At 43.3% G+C, this 14,881-nt stretch overlaps 1 protein-coding gene across 1 annotated transcript in view; it reads left to right on the top strand.

Moving 5' to 3' along the window:
• The window catches only part of LOC148899792 (uncharacterized), a 130,591-nt gene extending 123,359 nt beyond the window's left edge, over positions 1 to 7,232 (top strand). The window contains exons 4-6 of the mRNA XM_088995224.1: positions 473 to 485; positions 5,536 to 6,025; positions 6,194 to 7,232. Of these exons, the coding sequence (XP_088851350.1) occupies positions 473 to 485; positions 5,536 to 6,025; positions 6,194 to 6,406 (716 nt within the window). The 3' untranslated portion in view covers positions 6,407 to 7,232. The remainder of the gene's footprint in view (positions 1 to 472; positions 486 to 5,535; positions 6,026 to 6,193) is intronic.
• Positions 7,233 to 14,881: the final 7,649 nt, after the last annotated feature.

Genomic DNA, 14,881 nt, shown 5'->3' with positions numbered 1-14,881 from the left:
ACCCACAGCTCCGCAGCTAACAGGTAACGTGGCTGAAAATTGGAAGAGATTTAAGCAACGTTTTGAACTGTATTTGTCTGCAATTGGAGCTGATGAAAGCCATTCAAAGATGAAAGCATCCATGTTTTTGCACGTTGCGGGAGAGGAAGCTCTAGAGGTCTCCAAAAAAACTTCACGTTTTATGCTGAGGATGACAAAATGAAGCTTTCAAAAATAATGGACAAGTTTGAAGCTTACTGCAATTTGAAACACAATGTGACGTTTGAAAGGCACAGATTCTTCACGTGTACAGACAGTTGGAGAAACTAGTGACCAATATGCAAATGAGCTGAGAAACAGATCAAAGACATGTGAGTTTGGTGGATTAAAAGAATCACTGATCAAAGACAGAATAGGCTGTGGCATTACAGACAATAAACTGAGAGAAAGGCGACTCAGAGAATCAGATCTGGACCTGGAAAAAGCCTTGTAGAGTCGCTGAGACTGTTAAATCACAGGCTAAAGAGCTGCTAAATGATGCTAGCTGCAATGTGGATGCAGTGGAAAGAAATGCACACAGATTCAACAAAACAAGACTGCTGAGATGAAAGCAAGAGTGAGACAACCCAATAAAAATAAGATATATTCAAACAAAAATCTTGTACTCATGGTACGCAACATCCCATAAAGTGGCATATGGGAAAATATGTAAAAACGGCGACAAAGCAAATCACTTTGCTCGTTGCTGCAGGAACCAAGAAATAAAAGGCAAGGTCGATGCAGTAGATCACAGGTGTCAAAGTCAAGGACCGCGGGCCAAATCCGGCCCGCCACATCATTTTTTTCGGCCCGCGAAAGCAAATCAAACTTGTTAAATTCCATGATGATTGCTAAAATCTGAGCCAAAATTTCATATTTTTGGATGTCAACCACAATAAAAGTCATTATTCTTGACTTGAGATTTGAAAACGAGTTATTCATTAATTTGCTGTGTGCTCTATATGTAATATTTGAAGGGATTTAAAAATTCTAATGGGTTCCCCAAATTCATAACGGCCCTCGAGAGGAAACCATAACTACAATGTGGCCCGCGGAAAAAATGACTTTGACACCCCTGCAGTAGATGATCATTATGAAGGCGAGGAACTTTATGTGAATGGTGTCAAAGATGAAAGAGGAGAAAAGATTGGATCACTACATTGAAAGTGAACGACATTCATCTCAAATTCAAATTGGATACTGGAGCCAATGTGAATGTCATTTACCGAACCCGCTTCCACAACAACACTCTCTCTCTCTTCTTTCTTTCAGACGTGAATCAGCTAATCGGAGACGTGAAATCAGAGAGCTCCACTTTGGACTATCCACAAGTCCCCCACATTCAAGAGGAAGAGGCCCATGTCAGCAGTTTGCCGCAAGATGGCATCTCAGAGGAAAGTGTCGACGACAGACTTCCACCACCCGATTGTGAAGGTAACGACACATACTCCAAAAAATGGCGGCTGTAAAGTCGCAGGCGCAAAGAACATTTTCAGCAGCTCGATTCTGGGCATGTTTTAGGATCAGACTACAGTGAGACCTCAACTTACGAACTTAATTGGTTCCCAGACAGAGTGTGTAAGGCGAAAAGTGTGTATCTAAAAAAAAATTCCCATAGGAAACCATTAAAATGGGAATAATCCATTCCCGGGTTTCCATAAAATATACTTTTCAACTAAATAAGCCTTAAAACTACACACAACATACCTTATTCTAGGTATAATAAATGTGCTATTGTATTGTAATGAAATAAATACACTGCATTGTATCATAAAGTCACTTTATTTACATTTGTGATGGTCATTTATGGCTTGATGGAATGGCGTTGGAGGTCGAAGGTCAAAGGGAATTGCTGTTTGGAAAGAGAGGCACTGTAATTAAAGAAATAAACTGCTGTAAAATAAAGTCTTCTTTACCTTTTTGATGGTCGTTGATGGCTTATGGAAGGAGAGTCACCTTCCATAAGGACTGTTGGTAACTTAACCTCTGGTGCTGTTCGGTCGTGTGCTTCTGCCGAAGATCACTCCGCCAGCCGTGGTGGGTGTGTATTATGAAAATAGTGCTTATTATAAGGTTTAATTTTCATAAATCTGACGTTTGTAAGACAAAAAGTTTGTAAGTTGAGGTCTCACTGTACTTCTTCTTTTCCTTTTTGGGCTTTTCCCTTCAAGGGGTCGCCACAGCAAATTAGTGTCCTCCAGCTTTAGAGGTTTGATCCGCATGTTTGTTTTGGCCAAGCTTTGACGTCGGATGCCCTTCCTGACACAAGCCTCTGTATTTATCCGGGCTTGGGACCGGCACAAGAAGACTTATGTCCCTTTGCGGCTACAGAACAAGCAACTCGCTCAGTAAAAGGCTCCCAAACACAAAATGGTCATCGGCACAGCAACATTCAAAAAAGCAAAAACTATACTCACCATTTGATGACAATCCTCTGATCTTACCGCGAAATGGGCTAATGAAGGCTAAACCAAATAACTAAATAAATAAATAACTTTTTTGTTGTTGTTTTGACTTCAAGATGGCTCCGCGAGTGGCTGCCTTTACAGCAGCTCCTGTAGTTTGTTTTTCTACTATTTTCCTTTCTTCCAACTTTCATAACTTTGTTGCTGTGAAATGTAAATTCCTCCACAGATGAGACTAATTAAGGCTAATCTAATAGAACCTAATTTAATGTGGATGTATGTGGAACTGTCGCGGCTTGGAATTGAAGCGGATTTATGTGGGAAAGGAGATGTGAGACAATCTCTTTTCGTCAATGGGTGCGACAGCTTCGTGTTTGGTTTCAACATTTAGTTTGTAGTAGACGTGCACATTCCACCATGATGTCCCTGATCCACTGCTGTAAAGGATGCTATGTTTTAGGATCAGACAAATGAAAAAAAAAAACATTTTGATTTTGATGTGGATTGAAATTTTTAGAGAGGGGCAACAAGTCTGAGATGAGACAACATACCAGAGAAAAACCATTGCAGCGCTGAGTTTGCCGTCAAAGCGACATCATCGAATGTTCGAGGTCTTGCAGAGAGTTCGTAAGGGACAAAAAATGGAGGTACAGTGATACCTTGGCATACGAACTTAATTGGTTCCCAGACAGAGTGTGTAAGGCGAAGTGTGTATGCCAAAAATTTCCCATAGGAAACCATTAAAATAAGAATAATCCGTTCCCAGGTCCCCATAAAACATAATTTTCTACTTTCTATTTTTTCTAAGCCTTAAATCTACACAAAATATACCTTATTTTAAGTATAATCAATATACTATGGTATTATAATTAAAGAAATAAACTGTACTGTATAATAAAGTTGTTTTATTTACCTTTGTGATGGTCGTTGATGGCTTGATGGAAAGGAGTGTCCGCTTTCCTCAGCATTAAAAACTTGATGAGGAACATAGCTTTCTTCTTTCACCATCTTGAGGAATGATCCCTTGTTGGTGCTTTCTCTGCGATAATTTCATCTAGTTCTTCATCAATTGTGTTCTGTTTAGCTGGGTTGATAGCTTTTTGCATCAAGTGGACAGATGGCTTGTGCGGGTTGTTTGTGGAGCCTTGATTGATGGGATATTTTAACCTTACAGCCTACACTCTGCCTTTTAACTATCAAAGTTGAAATTCTCTCACTATCGTCTGTCTGTCTCTTTAAGGTTTAAACCACCTCCTCTCACTGCTGCTTTCTTTACCAATGACGTGGCTTTAACCAAAAACTGGGGGCGGGGAATAGAGGACCAAAACAAGCCGGCTGCCATTTTGTTGTTAGAAGAACGGGCTCATTCGCGAACGTCACATCACTCATTGTGGCGGCTCTGTGTGTATCCGGAAAAAAGTTCGTATGCCAAGGTAAAATTTTCATAAATTTAACGGTCGTAAACCGAAAAGTTCATAAGCCAAGGGGTTTGTAAAACGAGGTATTACTGTAGTTGTGAAGAGGAAAGCGTAAATGTTTACCATCGTTTAAAGAAGTTCTTCCGTATCAATTCGAGCCGTAAGCGACAAAACTTGGTGAAGGATACGACATATGAAGCTCAGCGAATAAGCAATTTAGCATCAATTGGGTGATATGTGGCATATAAGGACATGAATAACAAATAATAAGCTACAAGATGTCAACATCAATGGAGATTGTTTACTGGTTGTGCATGCAAAACGCTGTTTCAACTTTTAAGATGAAGAGTTACGAACTTCCGTATGAATGACAGCAGTTATCCATCGGTAACTCCGGTTAGCTCTATCCATCACTAACTCCGGTTAGCTCCTCGTTCCAGCAGCTGAATGTTTGTCTGATAGGTTTGCTCCCCTATCGATGAGAAGGTTTCTTCAGTCGTCATCTGTACAAATTTGAAGGTTTCGGACGTTTCGCCTCCTATCCAAGAGGCTTCGTCTGCGAACTAAAGTCTGACTGGTCGTATCGGCCCTATGTATATATCCCTAATGTCCAGCTATGGCGGCGCCGGACACAGCTATGATAGGTCCCTACTCTCAGGTTGGGGGGAGCAGAGGACCACTCCCTGTGGCCCCACTGATTGTTCTTACATTCCTGACTAACGACTGGCCTATTTGCCCCACTCCCACCGGTATCGCCTCAACAGCATTACGAATGTTGCCTAACCTGTTTTGCCTAAGCAGGCTATTGTATGAACGATCCAAATTGAACCTCACCCCACCAGACCGGTTTAATGAAGGATTTTGTTGTTTTATAAGAATCGCTTCTTTTACCCCCCTTTCAAACCATCTATGTTCTTTCGCTAAGATTTTAACCTCATTGTCGTCAAATGAGTGGTTGCTAGCTTTTAGGTGCAAATGTACTGCCGATTAAGGACCACTTGTATTATTCCGGTATCATATTGGACTTGGGTTCAGCGAGCAAATTGAAATGGGAGAAGGGAGACCACAGGGGGGCGTCAAAGGGCCACTTATGATTCTGGAACGGATTGTGGTCGAAAACCCACACTGTATTCGCGTTGCTTGTGTCCCGCAGATCTGCGGCGGATGATCGGCGGTCTGGAAGAAACTCCCCCTCGCCGTTTGTGGGGGCACTCCGGTTTGGAGTCGGAGCGTCTGCGGGGCTCCTCCCATTTTGAGGCCGATTTCAGCCTGACCGGTGGCCGCCTGAAAAGTGAAGCGGGTGAAGTCGAATCGCCCGAGTGGTCTGAAGGGTCTCCGCCAGACGACCTCCTGGCGCTAATGTCGGACGCCGACAGGCAAAGCGAGGAGGAAACGTTGCCGGGCTCTCCGAAAAAGGTCCCCGGCAAGAAAAGGTCCCGCAAACGCCAAAAGTGTCCCTCCCCGAAGGAGCGTTTCCGCTGCTCCGTTTGCGGTAAAAAGTTCCCTTACAATTCCTACTTGGTCAGACATGTGAAAACCCACACGGGAGAAAAGTCTTTTCGCTGTTTGGATTGCGGCAAGGACTTTTCTCTGAAAGAAAACATGGAGTTCTACGTGAGGATGCACACTGGAGAAAAACCCTTCGGATGCTCCACTTGTGGCCGGACCTTTGCCCGAAAGGCAACGCTGGTCAGGCACATGATGACGCACACGGGCGAAAAACCCTTCCCATGCTCCACTTGTGGCCGGACCTTCGCCAAAAAGGGAACGCTGCTCACGCACATGATGACGCACACGGGCGAAAAACCCTTCGGATGCTCCACTTGTGGAGGGACCTTCGCCCGAAAGGCAACGCTGGTCAAGCACATGATGACGCACACGGGCGAAAAACCCTTCAGATGCTCCACTTGTGGCCGGACCTTCGCCCAAAAGGCAACCCTGGTCACGCACATGATGACGCACGCCGGTGAAAAACCTTTCGGATGCTCCACTTGTGGCCGGACCTTTGCCCGAAAGGCAACGCTGGTCAGGCACATGATGACGCACACGGGCGAAAAACCCTTCCCATGCTCCACTTGTGGCCGGACCTTCGCCGAAAAGGGAACGCTGCTCACGCACATGATGACGCACACGGGCGAAAAACCCTTCGGATGCTCCACTTGTGGAGGGACCTTCGCCCGAAAGGCAACGCTGGTCAAGCACATGATGACGCACGCCGGTGAAAAACCCTTCGGATGCTCCACTTGTGGCCGGACCTTCTCCCGAAAGGCAACCCTGGTCACGCACATGATGACGCACGCCGGTGAAAAACCTTTCGGATGCTCCACTTGTGGCCGGACCTTCGCCCGAAAGGAAACGCTGGTCAAGCACATGCGAATCCACACGGGAGAAAAACCCTTCGGATGCTCCACTTGCGGCCGGACCTTCGCCGAAAAGGCAACGCTGGTCAAGCACATGCGAATCCACACGGGAGAAAAGCCCTACAGTTGCGGAGTGTGCGGCAAAAGCTTCGCCCATAAGTGCCATTTGGCTTCGCACATCCGCACGGGCCACGCCAACAAGTAAAGCACACGGACTGATCGGCACTCGGCGAGCAAGGGTGCCTTTCGTGCACCCGGTAACTCCGTGTGCTTCACGGAAGTCCAAATCGCATCAAAGACCTTCGCCAAAGGGGCGCAGCGGCAGCAGAATTTTGAAACGGTCTTCAAAGTAGGAGCTTGCAAATATGTGCCCGCCTGGTGGGAAAATAATCAATGTGGAGAGAAGAGCAAAGCAGTTTCAAAACATCATTTGGTTGATTGTTTTTCATTCATTATTTTTTTAACTTAAAAATATGTTCCTGTTTCCTAGTCCATCCATTGTAAAAGACTCTGTGCACTTCCAATATATTTAGCGGCCATTTAGTTTGTCTTTGATAAAATGGCCTGCCACAAGCTGAGCAGCACCCCGGGGCAGTTCCACCTCACGCAATAGGGCGGAAGCTCACACGTGTTACTGCAACTGTGAGGCGGCTCTCTGGGATTCTCGTGAGTCGCAAAGCGACGTCGACAGAACGAGGCCTGAGTTCGCCGAGCAGACTCCACTTCTAGTGTGGTCCTTTCAGAGCGGTTCTTTTGGCTCGGCTCACTAAAAAGATCTGGCTCTTTTGGCTCCCAAATGGCTCCTCAGTTTTTTTTGTCGCTCCATGCGGTGGAATCTTTGTAGAACGCGCTCGGTGGAGATCATTTTGGGTGATTTTGCAGGTTGTGGACGCAGCTTGTCCGGAGGTGTCGGTTGTCCTTTAAATATATGATGTGTGTACTGGATTTTCCAGTGTATAAGGCACATGGCAGTATAAGGCGCACACCCAATCAATAGTGTATTTTCAAATTTTTTTCTTCCATATATAAGGCAGAGCTTTTATATATATATATATATATATATATATATATATATATATATATACAGTAAAGTCTCGTTATATCGATATCGGATATATCGATAGTCCCGGTTATATCGATACTATTTCTATGCACGCACTGAGAAAATTACATGCAAACAGGGTCGGATATATCGATAGTCCCGGTTATATCGATATTTTCCGGACTCCCTTGAATATCGATATAACGAGACTTTACTGTATATATATAAGGCGCAACTTCAATCAATGAAAAAGATTTCCAAATACTGTATAATGTATGAGTATATAAAACTTCTCCAAATATAAGGCACACCACATTATAAGGCACGACGGTAGAGGCTGCATGGGTTACGCACCACTATTTTGGCTCAATATATACAGTACAATCAAATACATATTGATTTATAACGCGCGTCTAAGGCGCAGGGTCATCTTTTGAAGAAAATCAAGGCTTTTGGCTGCACCATATACACTGGAAAATACGGTACTTCATTATGTTCATGGTTTGTCCATCAAAACTTGAATGCCGAAAGTCATCTAATCTAAAGTAATCTAGCTATCTAGTTTGCTATCGATTAGTTATATGGCTACCTAGCTAGCTGTCAATCTATTAGCTATCTGGATGGCTCACTAGTTATCTAGCTGGCTCTCGATTAGTTATACGGCTACCTAGATAGCTGTCTATCTATTAGCTATCTGGCTGACTCGCTAGCTATCTAGCTGGCTATCGATTAGTTATTCGGGGACATATCTCGCTGTCTCTATTAGCTAACTATTAGCTATCTGTCAGCTAGCTACCTTTCTATCTATTTGAGTTACTTCCTGGTTGAGTGAACGCTGGTGCGTGTGGCTGCCGCTGCTCACCGACAGAAAAACCGATCCTGTGACTGTAAAGTGACCTTGAAAGTTTTTAAAGGCGCTCTGAAATAAAATGTATTATAATTATTGATAAGATTCATATCTATTGTGAGTCATTTATTTGAACAATCCTTGGTGCCTCGTATGTACATGATGACACTTTTTCTTACACTTTATAACGATTGTAACGTTTTTGTGTTTTTTTTTTGCTTTGAAGAGTATATGTAACCATTCATATGTATTTTAGTACACAGTGTTTCCTGTGAACCGAATGCACATCTGGAAATTCAACATGTTTTTGATTCGCTGAGGTGAACCGTCTTGAATGTTCACGTGGATGTTGTTCAAATTCAAGTTTGTTGATGTCAAGCCATCAAGATGGAGGTTAAATGCGCAGATTTCAAGCGACTAACAATGCCTTACAATTCTTTGTACTTTTCAAACCAGATTGATGATATTTGTTATTAATTTTTATGTTGTTCTTTTGACTTCAATATGGCGCCGCGAGAGTGGCTGCCTTTACAGCAGCTCCCGTATTTTGTTTTTCTACTTCTTCCTTTCATCACTTTGCTGCTGTGAAATGTCAATTTTTCCACTGTCAGACTAATAAAGGTCAATCCAATCCAATGTTCATGATTGACAAGTTGAAATATGGCTATTTTGTTTCACAGGTATATATCTTTGACATTGATCACCATTTGGATGGCGTTTTTAGCCTCATTTTAAGTAGCTGTAATGTTAAAAATCGTTTGGCTTGGTCAAAGTAGGAGCTTGCAAATATGTGGCCGACAGGTCAGAACATAATCAACATGGAGAGGAGCACAGGCGTTTCAAAACTTTTATTGTTTTTCATTTCATTTATTTAGTTTTTCAAACTGTGTCCTTTTGTTTATTCTACGCCCTCGGGCGTCCATGATAACTTCCAACATGCTTAGCAGCCATACACATGTGCCTGATTCAAGTTTGCCTTTGAGAAAACGGCCTCCCACAAGCTGAGCGATACCACCAGGCAGATCCGCCACTTGCAATATGGCGGAGCCTCACACGTGTTCAGCAACTGTGAGGCGGATCAAGGCGCTCTCTGAGATTGTCGCGCGTTTCAACGTGACGTCACCAATACGAGACCAGTGTTAGGCGAGGAGACGCAGCTTAAAGGCCCAAACCAGAAAGAACCTCGAGTCGTCGACATGTTGAAAGAGTTGGTGAGGGAAAGGCTGCTTGCGGCCGCCGACGAAATCTACGGACTGTTCCAAACAACCGGGGCTTTGTACGAGGAGCAACTTTATCGAACGAGGGAGGAGAGCGAGCAACACCGACGGCAACTGGAGGCGGTTTGCAAGACACGAATTGTGATACGCCTCGAAGGTTTGTCCGCCATACTTGGATTCGGCATTCGCGGCGCTTGATTCGGCGGGAAATGCGTTAAAGACGACGCCAGCGCTCCATTTTGTTGAAACAGAAGCCCATAGTCTTCTGGTTGTATTTTGGCCCATCCGCACATATTCCCAGGCCGTACGAGACGCCGAACGCGTCAATTTGAATCGGAAGACGTCGAATTGCTGCGCTTTCATTTGAACGGAAAAACTAGCAAAGTCGCGAACGAGCCGTTTCTTGGAGCTGATCGCTGAAGTGATCAAAGAGAGCCGGTTCCTAAGAAGGAGCCCACTTTTTTTGTCCTGATATCTGCAGGAAACAATCCTCACCTGCACCGTTGAACTTCCAGGGTTCGGACATTGTTGTGGTGACCTCCTACAAGTACCTGGGTGTTACTCTCAACAATAAATCTGTGTAAGCTCTCAGTCGTACAGGAGTGGTCCATCGATGAGAAGGTTTCTTCAGCCGTCATCTGTACAAATTTGAAGGTTTCGGACGTTTCGCCTCCTATCCAAGAGGCTTCGTCAGCGAACTAAAGTCTGACTGGTCGTATCGGCCCTATTTATATATCCCTAATGTCCAGCCATGGCGCCGCCGGACACAGCTATGATAGGTCCCTACTCTCAGGTTGGGGGGAGCAGAGGACCACTCCCTGTGGCCCCACTGATTGTTCCTACATTCCTGACTAACGACTGGCCCATTTCCCCCACTCCCACCGGTATCACCTCAACAATAAACTGGACTGGACTGCAAATGTGGGGGGTTTAGAAATGACCTCCATTGCCGTATTTTTATTCAACTAGAGTACCAGGTCAGTAAATGGCGCTACGCTCCTGTGAATGGAAAAGAGGATGACAACATACGCTCAGCCCACGCATGCGTAACAAATCACTGCCGGCTGAGAAAGGCAATAACACACACTCCGTCTTGCCTCGTCGTTCACAGGTATTTCAAATGATAATTTCTAGACATCCTCATGATGTTAAACTAATCAGGGACATATCGTGTGATGCTCTGGATATGCCCCATGTATATATGAAACCATAGTATTTTGGCTTTGATGAAGTTGGGATTTGGACGTCGATTGGTAGTTCACTGCACAACACACGTGAGCGCGTACGTACGCACGTGCGAATGTGGATGAGTTACTATGAATATATGTTGAATGTATAGGCCTACACATTGATGTTTATATTGATACCAGAGGCGGGTATTATTGAAAGTTTGAACCGAATTGTAGTCTAGGGAGCCCCTCAGGGGATCCCGAAGAAAAAAATAACTGCGAGATCTCGTAAAGTTTTGCATTCCCTCGCAAAACTTTGCATTCCCTCGCAAGGAACGTGAGATCTTGCAATCTTTTTTTTAAATGTGTGTTTATGTACAGTGAGACCTCGGTTTACGAACCCCTTGGCTTACGAACTTTTCCGTTTACGTTACATTTATGAAAATTTTACCTCGGCAGACGAACTATTTTTCAGGATACACACGGAGCTGCTACAATGAGTGTTGTGTCGTTCGCGAACGAGCCCGTTCTCCTACCAAGAAAATGGTGGCCACCGTGTTTGTCCTCTATTCCTCGCCCCCTGTCTTCGGTTAAAGCCACGTGATCGGTCAAGAACGCAGCAGTGGGGGATCGGGTTACAAACAGAGAGTGAGGCCGTTCTCCAAAAAACAAAATGGCGTCTTCGGTTAAAGCCACGTGATTGGTCAAGAACTCAGCAGTGGGGGGGGGGGGGTTAAACATTAAAGAGACAGACAGACAGGGAGAGAGTGAGAAAACATACACAAAAGGGAGATGACAGAGCTTGAAATATACGCATTAAAATATCAGCTCTTCTCAAAGGTGCCAAACTACCTCCGTCCAACATAACATTAGAAGAGAGAAAGGTGTTAACTACTCTACAAAAAGATAAAAATATTACTATTTTGCCAGAAGACAAGGGCAGATGTACAGTGCTTCTCAACACATTGGATTATGAAGACAAAATAAATAGGTTAATCAGTGATTCTAACACTTATGAGCAACTAAAAATGGACCCTTCCAATAGATACAAGAAAGAAATGATAGACGGTCTCCAAAAGTTAGAGAAAGGAAAACATATAGACAAACAGATGTATTTTAGATTATACCCGGGAGAGGCCACGCCATGTATCTATGGCCTGCCAAAAATACATAAAGAAGGGTTCCCCCCAGACCCATTGTTTGTAGCATTGACTCCTCTACATACAATGTAGCCAAATATCTAAAAACTATCTTAGCTCCGTTGGTTGGTAACACAGAATATCACGTAGAGAACACCACAAGGTTTGTAGAGAGTATCAAAGACCTCATATTGGAACCTGAGGAAACATTGGCATCTTACGATGTGACTTCTCTCTTTACATCTGTCCCCACCCCATCAGCAGTCTCAGTGGTGAGGACGAGACTGCTGGCGGACGTTTCTTCGCATGAAAGAACCGAACTTAAACCAGACCACATCTGCCAATTATTGGAAATCTGCCTTAATGATATGTATTTTCAATTTAGGGAAAAAAAAAATTACAAGATTTTTGACACTTTGGAAGACCATTTTATTTTTCAATCACTTAATAAGTTTGGTTTTGGAAACTACTTTACCCAGGCTGTTAAGACACTGTACACCAACTGTAACTCCTCAATACTGCTTAAATATGCTACATCCCCTCGCTTCAACGTCTCTCGTGGCATCCGTCAAGGTTGTCCCATTTCTCCCTATTTATTCTTACTTTCAGCACAAATCTTATCACTCTTGGTCACTGAAAGTGAGGTCCAAGGTATTGAAGTAGCGGGCAGGCAGGTTGTGATTAGCCAGGTGGCAGATGACACCGCACTCTTCCTGAAAAATTCTGAGCAAATTCCAAAGGCCGCAGCTCTGGTTAAAGAGTTTTCCAAAGTGTCAGGTCTCTGGCTAAATATAAATAAATGTGAGTTGTTAGCTGTGAAGTCATGCAATGAGTCTATGCTATACAACATAACTGTCAAGAATAAAGTGACGTACTTCGGTGTTGTCATTGCCAAAGAAGACGAAGAGCGTTCTCATCTGAACCTCCATCCAATCATTGATAAAACCAAGAAGCGGTTTAAACACTGGTCACAAAGGGATCTATCACTAAACGGAAGAATACTGCTAGCAAAAAGTGAGGGAATCTCTCGGTTTGTATATCCTACAATAGCTTTAAATGTGGATCCAAGTAAATGTAAGACAATGGACAAAATAATGTATAACTTTGTATGGAAAAGTAAAACTCATTATATATAAGAAACTCTGTCATATCCAGGACGCTAAAGGAGGGAGGCCAACATTTTTGGACTTTACTTCTCTAAATCATACGTTCAAGATTAATTGGTTGCGTAATTATCTGGGTAGCCCTGTTGCGATCTGGAATTTCATTCCAAAATCCATGTTTTCCCGACTTGGTGGTCTGTCTTTCTTGCTGAAATGTAATTATAAAGTTGAAAAATTGCCTGTTAACCTATCAAAATTTCATAAACAAGTTTTATTAGCCTGGTGCCTAATGTATAACCATTCTTTCTCTCCGCATTCATGTATGATCTGGAATAACTGTCATATTTTGTACAAAAACAAATCACTGTTTTTGTCGAGATGGATTGACTTGGGTATCATTTATGTCAAGCAACTTTTTAACACAAACAATGATTTAATGAACTATGCTGAGTTTCTCAACACGCATCAAATCCCTGTGACCCCTAAGGATGTTGCCGTGGTTATAGATGCCATCCCAAGTGGTATCATAAGCCTGTTCAAGGGTCACTCCGCTACTCCTAACAGGCAACCGCCAATTCCAGTGACAGAAACCGCCCTGGGGAAACTCTGTTTCTCATCAATTGCTCGAAATGGGAACCGTGCCATTAGACATTTGTTTCAAAAATCTTTTGTGACGGTTCCCTACGTTGTTCATCACTGGAGAACGTATGTCCCAAATATCCCATGGGAAAAGGTTTGGACCCTCCCATATACATTTTTCATCACAAACAAACAAAGAGAAATAACCTACAAACGTTTGCACCGTTGCTATCCTGTTAAACATAAGATACGGTCCTTACAGGGTATCTCTTGTACATTTTGTGAAGCTGGGCCTTAAACTGCAACTCGGACTAGAAATATGGCATAGGAAGATGTGCTTGCCGATTCATCTGGTGTCCCCCTCCCCCTCTCCTTGTTGCCAATTTTACTATGTTGTGCAGACTCAATGAAATGTTACAACCCCTGGCACTACCCCCCCGCTCTCTCTCTCTCTCTTCTTTCTTCTATTTTTTACTTCTCTCTTCTTTTTCCTTCTTGTATAATGATTATCTGTCAGGAACTCTTATTTCCTGTCCGATCAGGTATTGTCTCTTATGCGATTCTGGCAACTAATGTATGTTACTGTCTCTTACGCGATTATGTGATTATGTCACCTAATGTATGTTGCCAACTATTTATAAAATATTAAGTATGCACTGATGTGACGTGCGGTGAGGTTCATGACTGGTGATGCGCTGACGTCATCAATGACGTCACCGCTCGTCTCTACTTCGTATTGAACGGTAAATGTGAAAATTCAGCGATTTAGAAAAAAATCCTAAAACGGTGAAGTTAAATGGACAAGAACTTTAAAGTACAAATCACTAAATACATCTAACTGTTTAATTTATTCTTTCATTTGATATTTCCATGACAGCTTTCCATGATGACAGGTGAGGCACTGCCTCACCTGTCTCCACTGACTTCACGTCACTCCTTTACTGCTGTAGATTTCACGGGGTGCAATAGCACGGCGTGTCCACCGGAGGGCGATAACGTGCCTTGCTCTCATATGATTTGGCGCGTCTCAATCCACCCAAAACAAAATGCGGATCAAACCTCTAAAGATTTGATGTGGCGATCCCTAGAAGGGAAAAGCCGAAAGGAAAAGAAGATTTTATATACTTCGACCGCTGTTGATTCGACGGTGTGCCCTGCAACATCCATCCCAACATCAGTTATCCGATTCAAATTTCCAAACAAGGTCCACATTTTTTATTTTATTGATTTGGATGATTTTTTTTAAATCAAACATCGGATCAGAACGACAGTCCCATTGTTCGGTACATGAGGTGGTTTTGTGTGTCTTCGACCTGGTCTGGTTGCGAGGAGGGGTTGTTTTTATTTAATAATGTAAGATTGTCATTTTTGATTGAGCGTTTATGTTGACTTTTTTTCTGTCTCTTCTTCGTGCTATTCTGAGACAGTTTTCATTCTGTCTGGGTGAACGCGTCGTTGCCTGAATTATTTTAAACATTATTTTAAATCCAAACCGCTGACGGTTTAAAATACTTTTATTTCGAAGGTGGTGAACGGCGCTCACTGTGGTCAGATTTCCGGGATCTGTGGGATTTCCACAATTGC

Source organism: Hippocampus bargibanti, linkage group LG04 (assembly GCF_051943395.1).
Source record: "Hippocampus bargibanti isolate YZ-2025 linkage group LG04, ASM5194339v1, whole genome shotgun sequence".
NCBI classification, from domain to species: domain Eukaryota; kingdom Metazoa; phylum Chordata; class Actinopteri; order Syngnathiformes; family Syngnathidae; genus Hippocampus; species Hippocampus bargibanti.
This window is presented reverse-complemented; position numbering and strand designations above follow the sequence as displayed.